The sequence below is a fragment of the Nannobrachium achirus genome, assembly GCF_963921795.1.
Source record: "Nannobrachium achirus genome assembly, chromosome: 7".
In the NCBI taxonomy this organism is placed as follows: domain Eukaryota; kingdom Metazoa; phylum Chordata; class Actinopteri; order Myctophiformes; family Myctophidae; genus Nannobrachium; species Nannobrachium achirus.
The window spans coordinates 17740172-17761082 of NC_137816.1; the positions used below are offsets into that span (position 1 = coordinate 17740172).

Below are 20911 nucleotides of genomic sequence, written 5' to 3' on the forward strand. Positions count from 1 at the left end.
CGTACGCTCAGGAGAACATCAGCTATTTTTGGCAAAAATATTTGGTGTAGAGGGAAATAGTGGACTATAGAGCCCTCGGGACATTGTTCAACTAAGTACTATATAAAGGATTTTAAGTGTTTAAAGGACAACTTTAGTTTTTTACAACAAGGGTTCATATTTTAGATTGTAATTAAAGAATATAAAAGATGAGTGTTAAATTTATTTCATTTACTTCTTTCTATTGTTTTAGAGAGTCTTATTTCAGTTGTTGGGGGCATGCGTACAAGTGGCAAAATATGTCATTTTACACAGAATAAGCCCATTCCCAAGATACAACGCAACCTTTCATGGTTGGATGTGACTTATGGGGACTAGAAGTGTTACTGTAAATAGCAATAAAGAACCTGCTGGCTTATTGTGTATAAAAAGACATATTTAGCCACTTGTACGCATGCCCCCATGCGTACGCATGCCCCCATGCGTACGCATGCCCCCATGCGTACGCATGCCCTACATTTTAGCACGGTAAACACGATAAAACAATAGAACGAAACAAATGAAAACATTTTAACACTCACTGTTTCTTTTCTCTAATTACAATCTAAAATATGAACCCTTGTAAAAAACGATAATGTCCTTTAAGCCTGATTTGTGAAGTGTTGTGAGCTTATAGATCAGTATTTTTGGTGCGTGAGAGTATAAATTAAGCATTATGCTATCTCTGGCTTTCTCACTATCTGTCCCACCCCCCCACCCCCTATGTATTTTCTCCATCACTTTATCTTCCTCCCATGAAAACTGGTGTCTCAGTGAATGACAACAAAGCACAGCTAATATTATGACGTTGGTTTCTATGAATGCCATTTTTGGAGCTGTGTGCAGCTCCCTATACGTGGCTGTGTGGGTCTGTGTGTGTGTGTGTCTGTGTGTATGTAGCCTGACTTCGGCGCGTAACTAGTGCCGCACCATTTACGCCACTCGCGCAATATATACATCAAAATGTGCGGCTCGGCCGGGAATGGTGTTCTATTACCTTTCGTTCCGATCCGCCTTACCATGCCGACGTAATCGGCAAAAAACGACGCTTAATTGTCCCCATTGACTTATAATGGGACAATGCAAGAAATCACTTTCAAGTATTTTTCTCTCGTAAACCATAGGAGCTACAGTTTCAAACCTCGGAGAGGAGATTCATAATGATTTTAACAATGAATCGAAAAATAATTACATCACTCGGCCTCATGGTGGCGCTATAACGGCCCACTTTACGTTTTGCCCCGTAACTCTTGAACCGTAGATCGGAAAATTAAAATTCTTTTTTCCCTGGATTCCTTGGGTCAAGACGCATCTCCCCATATAGGCCACGCCCATTTGCGCCAGGATAGATTTTCCGCCATCTTGAATTTTCTCCAAAACACACTTTTTGCTCCTTTTCCTACATATTTTCTTCAAATGTCACAAAAATCGGTACACATGATCTACACACACACACACACACACACACACACACACACACACACACACACACACACAGCTCCACTTCACACGGGTGTGATTTTTTTGTCTGCACACCAAGATAGCTGGGAGTTAGTCTAGGAGAAATGTAAATCAGATGGGCCGGATTTCTTAAATTGTGGATTAGAACTCAAAATAGATTATAAATCTGCCCACTACTGCAGAATTTGGGGGTTCGAATCCACTGTGGTGCAGGCAGCTTTGTGGAGCGTCTATACGCACACAATTGGCCTGTTTTCGTGGGTAGGGAACCCGGGAGGGGACAGTGATATTTGTCACTGCACATAGTCCTACAGGTTGGGCGGCACCTGTCCGTGGGGAGCATTGGGCGGTGAGCCTGTCAGATAGGAATATATGAGAAAACGGTTTGCTTATCCTTTTGATTGATTAAGGTTACACTTGCATGCTTACAGTCACTTCTCGCACGCGTATAAAGTACTATGCTGTTAACAAATGAAAACTGGCCCTTATCAGGCAATAGCAGCACTTTTGCTGCCAAAGAGGGCATGTGAAAATTGTGTCTACCATTCCAGCAATTATGCAAATGTTTTGCAGGTAAAATACTATCACTGTTGTGAAAACACAGCTTATTATTGCAAACAGAATGACTGTCGCTTCTCACTGACGGGGACCCATATAGGTCACACTGATATATATATATATATATATATATAAACTTTATTACAGGCTCAAAGCCCACAGGGTAAGAAGACAATACATTACAAAGATAATAATTAAAAAAAACAACAACAAAGAGTACATTCACCGAGCCCCACCGGAGCTAAAGAGGCACTCATGCCAGTGTCCTCTAATGGTAGAAGTGTACCTGACAGAGCTAGCTATGGGTCTGTAGATAGACAGATAGCAGTAAATAAACTGGGTCCATGCATTTATTTGTGTTTTTGTTTGAGGATATGTTTTACTTCAATAGCTCAATGATATACTGTATACAGTAGATAGGTGCAGGTTATAAGTGAGCATGGTTATGAGGGTACTGTACGTATTTTTACTCAACAATATTGGCTAAATTGAAGGGTTCAGCTCTAACTCGCCAAATAATTCTGAAAGTAGGTTTTAGTGAATGAATTGCAGACTTGTTTATGTTTTGAAAAACGTGAGTTTTTATCTGCCCAATTCTGCTCCCTGCTGAACAGGGCCTCAACCAGTCTGTAGGAGTCATTAGTGAAGTGACGAACCGCAAACCCGGCCAGTTCATTAGAAGGCCCAGCCAAAGCTGGCAACACATGGACTTAGTTTTTGTTATGATATTGAACTGAATAAATTGAAATTGATTTGTGGCTGTGAGGGAAATCTTTCCTTTCCTTTTGTGCAGTGTCTGTGTTTTTATTTCTTTATTGCACAGCCGCTTCCCTTGTTGTATTTTACTGTATTGTTCTTATTGAACTTTTAAATCTGTTAATTAATTACCTCTTCCAATAAGGAAATGATTCCAAATAAGCCTGCTGGCTTCTTCCTTTCCTCGCACTGTATTTTGTTTCCATGATATGTATTGTTAAAATGTCTCTAACAATGTGCTAATTAACGAACTAAATGAAGCCAATAGCAATGTCATTATCTTTGTTACATTGGCAGCCCTTCTGCGCTGCCCTCTCCTACTCTTGCTGTGATGAACCTTGAATAAGGAAATAAGGAATGGGCAACATTAAATTATTAGTTTTGCTTCGTTTTGTCCCTCTCATCAGGGAAGCACATTTCTCAACCTTCCAAATGCTGATGTGGGTGCCAGAGTTTGTTGATTAATGTTTAAAAAAGTAATTGAGTTTTCCCTTTTTGGTTCTGCTGCAGAGGACATGAGCAATAGAACACATGATTGCATTGTTTCAAAGAGCCTCTCTTGCATGAAATGGATAATTGCCCGTCATGGCTGTCGTAGCATTTTATATTGCAACTCATTCTTTGGAGCTTCCTATTCATTGAGTTTTCCACCACTTAATGTTTACCTTTACCACTGTATTCTACGCAGGCGAGCACACACACACACAGTCACACACACAGTCACACACACACACACACACACACACACACACACACACACACACACACACACACACACACACACACACACACACACACACACACACACACACACCTTGCTTTGTATTTTTCTATTATAGAGATTAAGTTTGTAGATCTGCTATTTTTGGCAAATTGATTTGTGTAGACTGAAACAAGAGCATACCAAATGTGCTCTCTACTGTTCCTTTCTATCAATTGTAGAGGGTTTAAGCGGTTCAACAAGAGCTAATTCATTCTAGTGTGTGACTGAGGTCTCGATGGACTCGATCTCGGATGATGCCATGGCTCTCCTCTGATCGTGTGAATATGTAACTGATGGATCTTAACACTTATGCTGCCATAGTCTTGCCATAACAGTTTGTAGATTAACTGCCAAGGCTTTTTCCTATTTTACAGATTTTTGGTCGCGCCGTGCACAGGGCGTGTGCAAGTTGTGTGCGCGGCTGTTCCCATCCACGACTGCCGCAAGTCATTTCTTTCACGTGGAAAGAAATTACCGCGCAAATCGGGGGTTATCGGTTACCATGGTAACCAGTTAACACGTCTCTGAACGCTTCAATGAGCGATCTCCATTTCATTTGGTCCTTGGCAGCATGTTGCTCCAGCTCTTGTGTCACAGTCCTGGTTTTGGGCCTCCCAGGTTTTCTTTTGCCTGGTGGTGTCCATCTCAAGGCCACCTTTGTGATGTGGTCCTGCTCCATCCTCAGTACATGTCCCATCCATCTTAGGTGTCTGTGTGTTATTTCCTTGGTGATGCTCTGGCTCCCTGTTTTTTTTTTGTTTTTTTTTTGTACAGTTCATTGTACAAAATCAAGATCTACCAGCTAGGGGAAAATAGGGTCCATTGAATGCCTCTGGGTCTGTCAGCTGTGGTGTTGGCAGTGATCCAGTCTATGGTAACAAAGACGAGGATAGGAGACATGATGCACCCTACCATCACATCCTAGACCCGGGAGATGGAGACATGGAGTCGAAGGAGAACACCTACCACGCCGGCAGTGGACCCTGCTGAACCGCCTTCGCACTGGGGTTGGCCGCTTCAAAACACCCATGAAGAATTGGGGCCTGGCAGACAGCGCAGTATGCGAGTGTGGAGAACCCGAGCAGACTGCAGAGCACATAATCACCACCTGTCCTCTGTACAGACCTCCTTCAGAGGCCGGCCTCTTCCAAGTGGGACCAGAGACGAGGGCGTGGCTTTCCAACACTAAGCTGGACATATGACGAAGATACACGAAAGAAGAAGAAGTCTCACTCCGGACTGCACGGGAAACCACTCAGAGAGGTTGTTTCCCATGATGACACTACACTCAAACGGTTCATTGAATGTTTTTATGATGGAGATTATCTTTGATGGTATCCCATAGGAGTGTAGTATCTTCCAGAGGATGTTTCGGTCGACACTGTGGAAAACCTTCCTGAAGTCCACAAAGTTGATGTAGAGGGGTGTGTTCCATTCCAGGCACTGCTGTATTATGTTACGCAGTGCACAGATCTGGTCCCTACATCCTCTTCTCTTCCTGAAGCCTGCTTGACTCTGCTGAACACCTTGCTTGGAATAGATAGAAGTGTGAATCCTCGCCAGTTGTTACAGTTCTTGGTGTTGCCCCTCTTAGGAATTTTGTCAATAAGACCTTTGGACCTGTCTTAGGGATGGTGTCACTGTTCCAAATGTTTTGGAAGAGGTCCGTCAGCACTCGTGTTGGTGTTGGAATATCGGCCTTCAGCATCTCGGCATGTGTGGCATCAATGCCACATGCTTTTCCACTCTTCAGGGTTTGGATGGCGGCTTTAACCTCAGCAGAGTCGGGTTAAGTAGCTGTTGCCATCGCCTTTGGACTTCTATGCTCATCTTGGCTGTGATAGTTCAGAGCATCAGCCAAAGTATAGGGAATTTGTTCATGACAGACGCAGCCCTGCTAAAAGGTTCTTTTGAGCATCGCTAGATAGTGAGCTGAAAAACTGGTTGACAGGTATCTCAATTGAATTAAAGTTAAATACAAGTGTGTCTCTAGTGTACATGGAGACAAGTGAGAATGATCTGTGTGTGTGTGTGTGTGTGTGTGTGTGCGTGCGTGCGTGCGTGCTCGCGTGATTAATTAATATTTGGTTTGTACAAAATTCCCACCCATCGCTTAAGGCCAGACCGGTCTGCAGAAGACGCATGGAAATGTGAATTCACGCGACCGGGGTGGTTTACCAGGCTAAACATTTAGGAGTTATGAATAAAACATGAATCAACCTGCTATAGAGCCAGCATGTCTTCTTTACGTGTAACCTTGCACCTCAGTGGGACGCTGCGGTCATGGTTTGAGGCATTTTGTTGAAAACGGGCCACAACTGCTAATCTTGATGGATGAAATATGAAAAATCTGGATTCCTGTCAGGCCCGGTTTAATGCACAGGCTTTAGGGGTTACAGCCCTGGGCACGAAGGTCTGGGGGTACTAAACCAGTGCCTGTTTTAGCACAAAACCACTCGCTTCTCCTCCAACTTGCCAAATCTATCATTTATATAGCAGTGTGACAAGTGTATGCACACCTGGCTCTTAAAAGCAATGGCATTGGTTTTATTCATGTTACACTCAAAACATACCCAAAATACAACCCCTTTGCGACGTATTATGCACCATTTAACCAACAACAATGGAGTTTGAGTGTTTGGGGCACCAGATGTTCTCTGACTTGTCCTAGCTGATGCTTATTTTGTGCTGATGTTGTCAACTAATTTAGGATAAAAAAGGGATAAAAATAATTGCCAATTAAAGTTTGATCAAACAGCCCACTGCTCCCCCTGGCAGCAGTTGGACACAAGTTAACCGATTTAGTGCCACTGACATGAAAGGGTTAATTGTTCAGCATGCTGTTCGCTTTCTCCGTCCGCGGCCAGTCTCTTATTTTGAAGGCCAGAAGTAGATCGAGCTCACAATTCCTACTTGACGACACCCTGGCCACAATATAACTTCCGGTTGGTTCTAGCGGAAGTGGCGGAAGTGCTGCGTTTAACGGACGTTACGACATGCGTTGCAGTCTTCCGGTGAAATTCTCACGGCGGAAGTTGAGCGGTCTCTGCCTGATATTGTCACCAGGCTTTTCTCTTTGCAGATGAGTACGGTAAGCCTGGCTACGCGAGGCTAACTTGACGATGTTCAAGATTGACACGTGACCACTTCCGGTCCGAAACGTAAACAGTGATCTAAGATGGATGCCTTTATGCTTGTGCTATTTTAGCAAGAATCCAATGCCATCCTTGGCATCAAAAGTGTTTTTTGGAGAAAATGGACTGTAAAGATGAGAAAGACCGTTGGTTTCAATGGGATGGGATCATTATTGTGTGCACGTGGATGTGCGATGATGATTAATCGGCGACTTCACCCGTGCCAGGGCTTTTCACTGGACGGTAGGTAGCCAGTACCAGCTTTACTGTATATACAGTATATTTCGCGAGTCATCCCGTGATCGGCACTGTAAATACCTTTTAATATTTCGCGAGTCATCGCGGGATCGGCACTTAATAAGTTAAGAATCTTAGGAGACGGGCAGCTGATTTATGTCTGAGTCAGAAGAATGAAGAAGTCAATTCATAGCTATCCTCATTTTTCAAACAGAAGCTTTGGTGACTGTAAGTGCAGTTTGACGGTTCCAAACAAACCTCCTAAGAAACACACTGATGCACCCGGATTTAGGATGTACGCAGACAGCAACTTTAAGTTTGATTTGCAAGTTTAATTTTACCAATTAAAGTGCATACAATTGACAAACTGGTTCTTCAGACATAGTTCTGTAGCTCTTTGCTGTGCTCTCACAATGGTAAAAAAACATTTGTCCACCAGGTGCATGCCCTTACCTCATTACCCAGGCCTATATGTAGACTTGCTGCCTGTTAATCAATTAAGCCTGGGAGTGGCATGCCCCTGGTGCCTAAACTAATAATCCAATCAACAAATGCACTAATACAACTCAACTAATAATGTCAAACAATACTAAATAATCACAAATGTAATAATGCAAATAATAACAATAAACTAACAAAGAAAAGCAGTGCAGTGGCATTTACAGTGACTAAATGGTAAATGGTGCATTCTGCATTTATATAGCACCTTTATCCAAGGCGCTTTACAATGTGCATTACATTCACCCATTCACACACACATGCATACAACGATGGCAGTGGAAACCATGCAAGGCACCAACCAGCTCAACGGGAGCAACTAGGGGTTCAGTGTCTTGCCCAAGGACACTTCGACATGTAGACAGGAGGAGCCGGGATTTGAACCGCATGTTTTAAGCGAGCCCACACAGTTTCTGCAGGAACTGCTTTTCTAGTTCATTGTATTTTATACATGTTTGTATTCATTTAATTCATCATTGTCTCCACCAGCCGAAGGCATGGGGGAGAGTATGTTTTCCCCTCCGTCCGTCCGTGCGTGCGTGCGTCCGTCCGTCCGTCCGTGCGTCCTCGCAGTTTGTGAGCACCTAATCTCAGTCGCCATTGGCACGGTCGCTGCCAAAGTGAGCACACACATTCCCTGGATGCCAATCTAGAACCTCTGCCCTAAATTTTTCAAATGGGCCTTTTCTAGCGCCACCTAGTGGCCGATGTTCGCAAAACACATTTCTGTGCACTACTCTTACAGATTTTGTCCAAAAATCCTACAAATCGGTAGGCAGTATCTCGACAGTCATGTGATCGATACAGATCTGTCCGATTTTGCATATTCCATCCTGATTGGCTAAGATTGGCTTCCAAAGTTTGTAGGATTGAGCCGTTTTGAACAAAATGCCTCAAATCACAAACGCAAAGTGCAATTATCATGAAATCGCGCACACACATTCCCACTAGGCCGAGGAAGAAATGCCACTTATTTTTTTTTAAATCAGCCTCATGGTGGCGCTATAACAGGCCGATTCGTGGTTTTACCTATAACTCCACCGATCAGTTTCAAACTTTGTAAGCGCACTCCCTAGAGTCTAAGGATAAACCTTTGCCCTGCATTTTTCACATCAGCCTTTTATAGCGCCACCTTTGGGCCGACATATGTAAAAAACATTTTTGGATATTACTCCTTGAGATTTTATGCAAAAATCACGCAAATCGGTACACAGTATCTCTATAGTCATGTGATCAAGTCCGATCAGTCTGATATTTCATATTCCATCCTGATTGGCTAATTAGCTTCCAAAGTTTGCAGGATTGCTCCGCTTTTGAACAAAATGCCTCAAGTCATCAACGCAGCTTGCGATTACCGTGAAATTTGCCACACATATTCCCACTAGGTCAAGGAACAAATGCTACCTTTTTCACATTGGCCTGTTATAGCTCCACCATTAGGTAGACTTTAGCAAAACACATTTTTGGAACACAATGCTTCAAATCATGCATGCAGCGTCCGATTGCCATGAAAGATCTAAGGTGAAGAACATATGCCACCCTTTTTACATTGGCCTATTATACAGTAGCACCACCAGGACGCACGGCCTGGTGGAGACCTGTGCTCGGAAGAGCACTGCTTCTAGTTAATTCTATGTTCTTATTTCTCAACTGTATTACATATATTTGTACTTGCACTGTGTTTTTCTCCCCCTGTTTCCATGTCTGTGAAGCAGTTTGTACGTTTTGATTCATCCATCAGTCCATCTATCTTCAACCGCTTATCCAGAGTGGGGTTGTGGATGTAACAATTCCAGCAGAGAACTCCATACTTCTCTTTCCTGGCCTGGGCCGCATTAGATAACACTCTAACTAGGGGGTCCTAAGGTGTTCCCAGGAGATATAGTTTGCCCTGTGGTCTTTTCACAGCGGGGCGTGTCTGGAGAACCTTCCTGTGCAGCAGTGTTGTTTTTGAAAACAAATTTTGATTTAGTTTTAGTCATAGTCTTTTGTATAAAATGTCTTTTAGTTTTAGTCATAATTTAGTCACCTGAAAAGTATTAGTTTTAGTCTAATTTTAGTCGACTAAATATCATACGATTTTAGTTGACTAAATCTACAGTTGATTTAGTCAACTGAAATACATTTTGACAGGCCTTGATGGCATCCTAATGACTGATTTTACACTTGGTTAAAATCTACAAGCTCACAACAAGCTCACAACGTGTCACGCTGTGACGCGTTGTGAGCTTGTAGATCTGCTATTTTCAGCACGCAAAACCTGAGAGCAACCAAATATAAAATGACTCTCTTCTCCACTAGTCCCTCCCTAACGTTTTAGTCTAGTTTTTATTTTGTTGACGAAATTGTCAATATATTTAGTCTTAGTTTTAGTCATCACAGCTTAGTTTTTATTTCGTTTTTATTTAGTTTTCGTCAGTGAAAATAATGCAGTCGACAAACATTTTTCGTCATAGTTTTAGTCGACGAAATCAACACTGCTGTGCAGGCAGCCAGGAGGCATCCATATTAGATGTCCGAACCACCTCAACTGTCCACCTAAGGGAGCAGTGACAGTTGGAGGTCGAGACCAAGGATGCCATCAGGAACACTCATTTGCAAATACCCAGCTCACCAAACTGTAAACCCTTTCATCCATCATTGCACCTCAAGATCCTGTACATGAATATCACAAACAAGATTGCTGACAATGTGCAGCCCCTGGCAGAGACCAACCCCCACCAAGAAAGAGTTCAATTTACTGCAAAGGACACAGACACAGCTCTCACTTTGGGTGTGCAGTGATTGCATGACCCTCTCCCCATCCTCCCACAGTGTGTCCCATGGCCAACATAATCGATACAGCAATACATCGCGATAGTTTATTATTAGTATATTATACTGTATCGATACTTCAGGCTGTACTGTAGTATCGTGATACTTTAGGAAAAAAACAACCTGTTCCCATGCATATTAGAAACCATGCAGTGACTGGAGTGGAGAGGGATAGAACGTAGCGCCCGGTAGTCGGAACAGCTGTTGTAAATCTCAGATGATTAGTGGATTCTCCGCTTTGAAAACTGCCCGCCTTTTTATGACTTTAAAGAATTTATGACTCAGCCTCACTGTCTATCCGAGGCAAATGGAACAGGGCTAAAGCGTTGGTATGTATAGCTAATGCTCATCTTCAGTAATCACACAGACAGTTGATTGCAATGTTGCCTTCAACAAATGTAGGCTATAAATAATGATGTCACGTCGATGCAGAACGGCGCACGGCTGCGTCGCAATGCAAGCAAATTGTCTTCATCTAAAACTGTTTAAGAAGTCCTCTACTCCACCACCACCACAATTGTTTACTGTGTTGTCTGTGTATGTGCGCTCTGCACAGTGCACACAGGCAAATGCCCCAACAACGGGACTGTCTGAGTGTCTTCAGTCAACCTGTGGGTCGAGACCCCAGAGAGGTCCCCAGATGACAGTGAAGTTACAATTTAAGGACTTAGACCTTTTAAATACCTCAATAAAGAAAATAAAAAAGACCATTACTGCATCAAAAGTAATCAACTATACTATAAAAATTGTTCAAACATTAGCCAAATTGTAAAATTATATATAAGAAAGAGGCAAACATTTTGAAAATAGACGATCTACAAGCTCACAATGCTCAAAAACATTTTATTGGGGACCCATACAATTTTGAGGTAACAGTAACAAGGGCTGTAGACTAGCACTGCTTTATCAGATGGTTACTCAAATCAATTGAATAATTTAGCTTATTAATGCCTCCTCATTGATATTTTTGTGTTTTCAGTCTTGTGGAATATGTCCCAAGATTTTGCTGCTTGAACGTATGAGTGAGTGAGTGACAAATCCTGACGTTGTCACAGGATGAATTAACACCTGCATAATCATTCCTTTCGACATCTGCTAAGGATTCTTTTACTCTCCTCTGTACAACACACACCCCCTCTGACACCCATGAGTACTCTCACATGCAAATTGTAGTTATGATTCTCTGTGTCTGTCTCTCTCTCTCTCTCTCTCTCTCTCTCTCTCTCTCTCTCTCTCTCTCTCTCTCTCTCTCCAGTTTAAATGTTGTGGAGGTCGTGAATTTAAGGACTGGGAGGTCAACATGTACCACAACTGTTCAGCACCAGGACCGTTAGCCTGTGGCGTTCCCTATACCTGCTGTATTTCAACTAAGGTAAGTAGTGTTAGTAGGCCAATCCTTAGTGTCACTTTAACTTTGACTGTGTATAAATGACAAAATGACTCCTGTAGTTACTCTGATTATATTTAGAAATACAGTCAACAATTGATTGATTGAAGAATTTATTAGAAGGTTGCATAGGGAAAAGTACAGTTTCACTGTACAAGGTCAACTAGTAAGCTTTTCGGCTTATTTACACAGGAACCACTTTATGTATCTCATAACATTGAAAGACAGATTGGGTTCGCCAAAAAAGTTAGCTAATATTATGGGGCTGTGAGATCAAAAGGTTTGAGAACCCCTGTTCTAGTGTTTGTGCTGTACAAACACTACAGATAAACACTCATCAGATAGGGATTTTGCTGCATCTGCCCTAAATAATCTCTAAAGTCTGAATTGCAAAGCAAGCATGTAATTATGATTACTAGAAAGGCTTCGCGCCCTGTGGGCGCTCAGGCAGGACTGCTCTATATTTGATCAACATAAGGGGTTTAGGGGCGCTCAGGCAGGACTGCTCTATATTTGATCAACATAAGGGGTGCCCGGGTAGCTCAGTCGGTAGAGCTCTCACCTTTGTACCTCAAGGTCATGGGTTCGATTCCGGGCACCGCCAACTCAGCGTATGAGTAGCACGGCTTGGCAAGTTGTGCGGCAAGTACTGGGAGCTGATGGTAGGTGTGGCGCTCCACCTCAGCAGTCCATCTCCCAGGGGTCTAGCGCATTGTAACGGGGACAGACTCCCGCGTGTTACCGGCTGATACCGACAATAAGCCACTCCCGACCTACTTGTTGAATGAATAGGCTATCAGCCTCTCACCAAATCTGTCATGTGTGCGCACTATTATAGCCCATGCAGGGACTCATGGGTTACGCGAGGCTACAGCAAGAGTGGACACTGTCTATTGACAAACTATTGGTCCCGTTTGAGCTACTCTGTTCTGTTGTGCTGGTCTCACTCTGCTCATTGATACTTTTACTTCAGTCTAAAATGTCCACCACTGATTTCACACGTTACGTGTTCACTTTCAACATCAAGGCAAATGAAATGGCAGCTTTTAATCTATGCATAAGGATAACACTTGTCGAGTTACGTTCTAGACTCGCCTAGAAACACGACACATATTCGGTAACACTTCCCAACTTCAGGTCTCAAGTAAAAGTACAAAAGTATCGCTACCAACGTACCATGCTTGTTATTAACGGACTACACAAACACACGTGTGTCTCGTCAAACATCGCTGTTTTTAGGTGATTCACACATCCAGCATAGAGGTTAATGTTGTACTTGGATCCATTCCACGCGCAATGTAAGTAGTGGGAGAGGGGTAGCCTATATTCCAGCTCACTGTCTCCCTCCCTCCCTCTCCCTCTCCCTCTCTCTCGGAGGAAGGGGGGGGGGGGGGGGGGGGGGGGGCAGTCTCGCTGCGTCGCTGCTTGAGGCTTGAAGCAAACTGTAACCTGATACTTTCGTGACGAAAATTGCGTAGGAGAACTTCCGGGAAAGATATGCTCAGTAAACTTACACATTATTACTTTTGTACAAAGTGTACATCGTGCAAATACCATAGCTTCAGGAGAAGCAGCTAGGAACATTCGGGTAAAAATGCGCGATTTTTGTGCAAAAGGTGGAGTCTTTAGAAGCAGTGTAAATGTGATTCTATCGCGGAATAATCGAAAAATAATCGCTCTGAATTAGTAGTAGGGATCATCATGGATTGTTTTGGCTCCACGTCCTTTCCAGTTTTGATCCCAAATATTGGCTCCAATGTTATGATAGCTGGTGGTGGGGGATTTGTATCACTTGGGGGCGGGTGGGGGGTGGGGTTCTAATACTGTAGTGTACACACACAGATATAATACTATAGTGTACAGTGTACACTATAGTATTATATCTGTGTGTGTGGCTGTGCGCGCGCGTTCACTGATCAAGCATTTCTCATTCCATGCTGTCCTTCATTAGCCTGATTTCAGACTCAGCTGACGCTTGAGTCTGACATTGTTCCCTGTCTGAACGATTTGACTTCCCCTAAACCAATCACTAGAGATCAGCCAATCCGCCTACTTGTGGCTTCATCTGTGCGCACTACATTGCTATCCATTAGCACACACAATGGCAACAAACATCGCGTGTGTGTCTGCGTGCGAGACATCGCGCAGCACGCGTGGCGTGTGTGTCTATGCGAGTGACTGCTTCCACACAGATCCGAAACAGGTAATCAACAGCTTGGTGAAATCAGGGTGTGTGTGTATGTGTGTGTGCCACTGCTACCTGGTGTGTGTGTGCTCTTCCTGAAATGTAATCGTTTCAACTGCTGCGCGGATTGGATATTCGTTAGACCCACCCTCACCCCCTGCGCTCATTGGAGGAGCTGCAATTTCGGATTGGTATGCTGCAGATTCATTCATTCTGGAAAAGAGTGTCTGCTAATGGTAGACAGTCTAGACCAGGGGTGGGCAACTTTGATGATGGTGGGGGCCACTATATATCCACCTTCACTCCAGAGGGCCACATTACATATTGCTACGTCCTACTTTGTCATTCTAGTATCTCATTCAAAAGAAGCAAAATCTACAAGATCAAAACGCATCGTGCTGCGATGCGTTTTGAGCTTGTAGATGGTCTATTTTTGCTTCTTTTGAATTGGAATCCTGAATTATTTTTTGTTATTTCTTAATTGGAATCCTGAAATGTAACATTTTGATTTAATTTCAAACGCATTTAGTTATATACTCAAAAAAATAAATTTTAAATGTTTAATACTACTATACTAGTCATTAATCTACTAATATAGACTGACGGAATTAAAGCAGGTCATGTTTGGAATTCTAACAGCTGAAATCAGTAATATATTCAGTATTCCGGTATTAACCAGTGGGCCGCATTAAAGCTGTACTGTGGAAGCTGCTCAACTAGTGGTCAGTAGCGGTATTGCTTTTTTTGGCCGGAGTCGCCGCGGACCACCGGAACGGGGGTCCGCGGACCCCCGCGGCCGTCGCGAGCACCTCCGCCTCGCCGATACGATTCCGTAGAGCCGTCTCCCATCATTTTTAGACCAGGATTGAGGGAGTAGCAAGCAAGATTCCTTCACCAATGTAAACACAGTTGCTGAGGGAAGCTACTTCCTTTAGAGACAGCAAGACTCGCTGTGATTGGCCGGTGGTGTATGATCGGCGCTGTGATTGGCCGGTAGTGTATCATGTGGGAGATGACATCATTTTGCCGGGAAATTCTCCCCCCCTCACAACTCATAGAAAACATATAAAGAGAAGGCTTCAGAAGCTGAAAATAACAGAGTGGGGGTTCTAAAACTTTAGCGATTTAACAGTTAGGACAATTTTAAGATTTGTTTTATAAAAAAAGTTACATGGTATAACTTAAAGTGAAGGTAAGGGCCGCATGTGGCCCCCGGGCCGCCAGTTGCCCATGTATGGTCTAGACACTCACCATTACAGACAGTGAGGTTGAATGTGTTGATCTGTTTTTATTTGTGGTCACGCCTTCAATGTATGGTACCGTCCGTAGGCTAAAAGCTAAACAAACCGAAGTGATGTGACAAAAGGGTTGCCATAGGGATGGATGCTAAGGTTGGGTCTTGAAACAAGTTGAAAGGGTGGCCTTTACAGATGTTTTGCATTACAAGAAGGATTTAACAATATGCTAATAATGATTGACTTATGATACACTCCAAGTCTGTTTTTGAGATGTTTGGAGTTTTGAGGTAGGTTTGGCTTTTCTGAGCTTTTATTTGATGGGTAGACAGGAATCATGGCGAAAGTAAGGGAGTGACATGCAAAACAAACCAAGGACATGCTTGCCCTAACCACTGGGCTATTCGGTCCTCCACATGGGCACGTGATGCTTTTCAGATGGCCGTAAAATCCGACGGCACAGAGAATTGATGTCCCGAGTGTCCCGGACACTCAAACTCCCTAAATAAAACGGATATAGAGATATATTAGGAAAGTGGCATTCTTGATCTTGATTAAGTTACATTTATAGGAAGAAAAAAGTCCTTTTGTACACATACAGGGACAGGGATGGGTGCGTTGGAATTGTTAACTTGATGAATAGAGGAACATAGTCCCGCACACTCTCTTCACTTAATAGAAATACTTTCATTGGCAACGTTTAGGTCGTCCAGACCTTCAGGCTGCAGGCATAAAGCCTGATCAGGCATTTATAGAAAAAAATAATAACATAGAATCCCCCAAATTACCAGGGACTAGAAGTCTCACACTCAATGACTCTGTTCATCATTTGCATTACCACCTTTCTGGTGCCATTCTTGAGAGTGCGGCCAGGACCTGCTTGCAGGTTTCTAAGCAGCATGAGGTCTATCGTCCAGGTCCAAATATGGGGCTTGTGAGGTCAAACTTAATGAGATGTGTCGGGTATCTCCATATATGGATTTTTTGTTGACTCATATAGCGTACGTGATGTCAGAGCCTTTTATGAAGTGATGTCACAATGAGTCAGCGCTTGCTCCGGAACAGCCCGATGTCAGACATCATCTCTGCATACAGAGATTCCGAACCTTTCGCGCCGGATAAAAAAAAAACGTTTATCGGGTCGGGTCGAGGCCTAGCTAAGAACGTAGGCAAAGGTCTGAGCTATCTGCGTGCGAAATTTGGAGTCTGTAGCACCAACCATGTGTTTTCAGGGCTCTTTCATGCGATTCGGGCCAATTCGGATTCAGCGTCCATTGGCTTCAATTAGTAGTCAGGACTCCGCATATGGAGATTCCAAATGGTTCCGGAAAACCGCATATCTGATCGCATGTCGAGGCCTAGCTAAGAACGTAGGCAAAGATCTGAGCTATCTGCGTGCGGAATTTGGAGTCTGTAGAACCAATCATGTGCTGTCAGGGCTCTTTCGTGCGATTGGCCCAATTCGGCCTCGTCTTCAATTAGTAGTCAGGATTAAGTTTAGCGTGAGAGGGAACTGCCCGGGCTTATCCACATTATTCACCTGGTTCTCTTAAAGGCACAGCCCGCTAATTCCCCTGAACCCAACCGCTCTGAAGAGCACCCTGAACTTTGCTCACAAAAGTGAGAGGAAGAAAGACTTTAGTTTATGCCCATTCAGAGAGATTTTTTGTTGACTCATCTAGCGTATGTGATGTCAGAGCCTTTTATGAAGTGATGTCACAATGAGTCAGCGCTTGCTCCGGAACAGCCCGATGTCAGTCATCTCCGCATACGGAGATTCCAAACCTTTCGTGCCGGATCCGAAAAACTGTGTATCGGGTCGGGTCGAGGCCTAGCTAAGAACGTAGGCAAAGGTCTGAGCTGTCTGTGTGCGAAATTTGGAGTCTGTAGCACCAACCATGTGCTGTCAGGGCTCATCCATGTGATTCGGGCCAATTCGGATTCGGCGTCCATTGGCTTCAATTAGTAGTCAGGACTCCGCATATGGAGATTCCAAAACTCATCTAGCGTATGTGATGTCAGAGCCTTTTATGAAGTGATGTCACAATGAGTCAGCGCTTGCTCCGGAACAGCCCGATGTCAGTCATCTCCGCATACGGAGATTCCAAACCTTTCGTGCCGGATCCGAAAAACTGTGTATCAGGTCGGGTCGAGGCCTAGCTAAGAACGTAGACAAAGGTCTGAGCTGTCTGTGTGCGAAATTTGGAGTCTGTAGCACCAACCATGTGCTGTCAGGGCTCATCCATGCGATTCGGGCCAATTCGGATTCGGTGTCCATTGGCTTCAATTAGTAGTCAGGACTCCGCATATGGAGATTCCAAACCTTTCGCGTTGGTTCCGGAAAACCGCATATCGGGTCGGGTCGAGGCCTAGCTAAGAACGTAGGCAAAGGTCTGAGCTGTCTGTGTGCGAAATTTGGAGTCTGTAGCACCAACCATGTGCTGTCAGGGCTCATCCATGGGATTGGCCCAATTCGGCCTCGGCTTCAATTAGTAGTCACGATAAACACAAACCCAACTGCAGACCTCCAGCTCACAACTGTGACGGCTTGTAGTCTGTATCAGCGCGTAGAACGCACCGTGTCCATATATATTAATAATTAATAAAGGTGGATCCGCCGTTTTGGAGTGGGAGGGTTTCAAAATGGGGGGTTTGTAAATTATGATGTGCTCCAGGCGCTAATCATTGTCTTCTTTTAATATACTGGTACTGTATAAATGCTAGAAGCATAGTTTCAGTGCGCCATCTGAGCTCAATCCTGTTCAATTCGTGCTTGATCGTCTAAAACCACCATCGGTATGGGCACCGGAACGTATACAGACGCCACACAGAAAGTTTCTGAATCAAAATCCGACCTAGTGAAGCTGCGTAAGGGTCGGATGGTTTGCATTGAGCCTAACGGCTAGCAGAAGCTAATGTAAACAGGAAGGCCTGGTTTAGCGATGACGTCATAATCGTATCCTTTTTTTTCCACAGTCTCGTGTTGTTTACCAGCTGAAGCTAAGCTAACCATTTCGCTCCGTCTATTAACCCAAATAAAAGCTTAAACAATGCTTTTATATAAAAGTCGATTAAAGTCGATCGGCAGGGACGTCCATAGTGAGCTTGTCGATCCAAAAGTCGACCGGCGCTAAGTGAGTTAAAGGTGTATTCAGTGATAATGAAAGTGGCCGGGGGTCATCTTGTCCCTTACTGGCCTTACATCGTGGAAATGTTTCGTTTTTTATAGACCATTATAATGTTCTCGTTTTGATTATTAGACCCAATCACTGAATATCGGTAGGCCTACGTCTCCATCATCAGGATATGTATGATACTGATTTACTACGAGACTGTGGCATTTTATGAGATAAGTAGTTTACAATCTAAGCATTTAGCAGACGTTCTTAATTCAGAGCAACTGGTTCACAAAACTTTTATTTTGACCATCATAACTAAACATCATAACATACTGTAACTACGGCCATACTCTACCCAGATTGGTCGAGGACTGGCTGGCCACCTCTGAAAACCAAATCTAGCTATGCTCCTAACACAGACCATGGTGGAAGTCCTTATATAGTCAGCACACATTCTAGTGAGGAGAATGAATGGAAAATGTACCAATTATATTTTTATTTGAATGAAATACAATCACTGAATATACCAGACTATTACATATTTCAGAAACTCTCAGATTTGGAAGCGTTTCTATTTTTGTCTAAAGGGGTGGCATTATCTTACTGGGCATAATCAGAAATCCTCCCTGGTCCTTCAACAGATACTGTGGAAGTGCACTTGAGCTGATTCTTAAACAGGCTAATTTTTTAACGACTTCTCTCAGAGAGCCAGAGAGAGCAAAAAAAGCATACAGTAATAGTGAGTTCAGACTATCAGGATTGGGACATTTAAACGGCTAACATTTTAAACAAAACGTGTGTCACTATCAGTTTAGGACTAATGAAATTTTTTATCAAGTCATAAAAATAATATAAATCATTTAAAATATTGGATATCATTTGTAGAGTCTAGAAGTATTGCATGCTCGTTTTTGACTGGCAGCAGTTCTCTATTTAACACATTTAATCAGTGCCACAAGTGTTTAGTTAATGGGTTTGAAGTGCAGTCCTGATGGGAGCTGCTAGTACCACTATTCCACTCCCTAACATGTATCAAATATCCATTGTTCAATGCCGGCCACCACGCAATCTATAATATTATCAAATATATATTATCAAAACATCTTAGGGGGAAATAATCCCTTTGTGTTTTTCATATAAATCCGGTGAGTTTTAATGCCCTGTCTTTTAAAATAAACCCCCAATTGAACCCATAGCTGATAAAGAGACAAAGAGGAAACACAAGGCAGTTGAAAACAACAAAAAATTCTGACTGTTTAACTTTATTTGGACACTGCCTCTCCGTGTCATATGATTGTACATACGTATGATACCGTTGCTGTTTCGAGACTTATTCAAGACTTATTCACTGATGTTGTCAAGATACTGCTGACGTAGTGTTGAAGACGTACAGTACATGGAAGACGGACCCACAGAGTTACCACATGCTACCATTCATACCGGTGCAACGGCATAAACCTGACGCTAAGCTTGGTCAATCGGTGAACAGACAGAGACATTCGTGTTTCTTTGGTTCTCGGACATTCGTGTTTCTTTGGTTCTCGGAAACCGTTGGTCCGACTCACTTCCCACTTGGTGCTTCACACTATTGCGTCATATGGGACACATATGCCAAGTTAGCCCCATATAGAACCTCATCCTTCGCTGCATACTGTTGTGCTCCGAGATGAGGTCCTACGTGGATGTCCACGGGCTGCAGTAGAATGCCTCCACGCCGAGGTAGATCACCCTTTTCCCGAAATTGTATCCAAAAAGTAAAGGTAGTTCCATGCTCCCAAAGTATGATTTTCCATTCTGCTGTACATAAAACGTGCATGACGGCGTTGGGAAACGGTTTAAATCACTTATTTAGTCTCATTAAATTTGGAAAAGCCCCCGGCAGCAGGTGCCAGTACTGCTCCCTTCCCATTGTAGCAGAATAAGGAGCAGTACTGGCAATTGCCACCAGGTAGTTCCGGTTGAATGGGAAAACATTACACTGGCCGACAAGGCTGGCGATTTAAGCGGTTGTTTCATGCCGTTGTGCATGTTTTACCGTATGTAGATGGAACTACCTTTACTTTTTGGATACATTTTCGGGAAAAGGGTGATCTACCTCTGCGTGGAGGCATTCTACTGCAGCCCGGGGATATCCACATAGGACCTCATCTCGGTGCACAACAGAATACAGCAGAGGGTGAGGTTCTATATGGGGCTAATGCCAAGTCTAAGGTTAATTGGTTGATCCAAAGCAACAACTTGGTGCAAATGAGACATTTCTGTATATTGCTGGTGTGTGCGTGTGTGTGCATATGTCTCAATATCTGAACACTCAGCAGGGCACCTCCAGTCTTTGTTATTCTGCTAACTGTCTGGTGGATGGCACAAGCAAGGGAATTGGTTGAGGAAGATTTAAAGCTGTCTCTCTTTTCATCTCTTCTCTTTCTGTTTCCCTAATCATCTTAACAGTTTTCTCTGTCTTTGTCTGCTTCCTCCATTCCCTCTGGTTCTTTGAATTTCACTTTCAATTCAAATTTGCAACAATAAACAGCTGCAATAAGCAGTAGATACTATCTCACCGGGTATATATACACAGTAGTGCCATTATCACAATCAAAGAGAGTGTACAGATGTAACCAAATGGACCTGTAATAGTGCATTTGATTACATTTGTACACTCTTGAGTTCAAATCTATACATTAACAGTAAGGACATTTTTGGCCACATATGGTACACAAAAGTAGAAAGATAAGCATCATTAAGAATC

The 20911-nt window shown here is 43.3% G+C and overlaps 1 protein-coding gene across 1 annotated transcript in view; it reads left to right on the forward strand.

Annotated features, from left to right (window-relative positions):
* tspan15 (tetraspanin 15) overlaps positions 1 to 20911 on the forward strand; it is a 73866-nt gene that overhangs the window by 43098 nt on the left and 9857 nt on the right. Inside the window, exon 5 of the mRNA XM_080730625.1 lies at positions 11495 to 11611. Coding sequence (XP_080586751.1) covers positions 11495 to 11611 — 117 coding nt within the window. The remainder of the gene's footprint in view (positions 1 to 11494; positions 11612 to 20911) is intronic.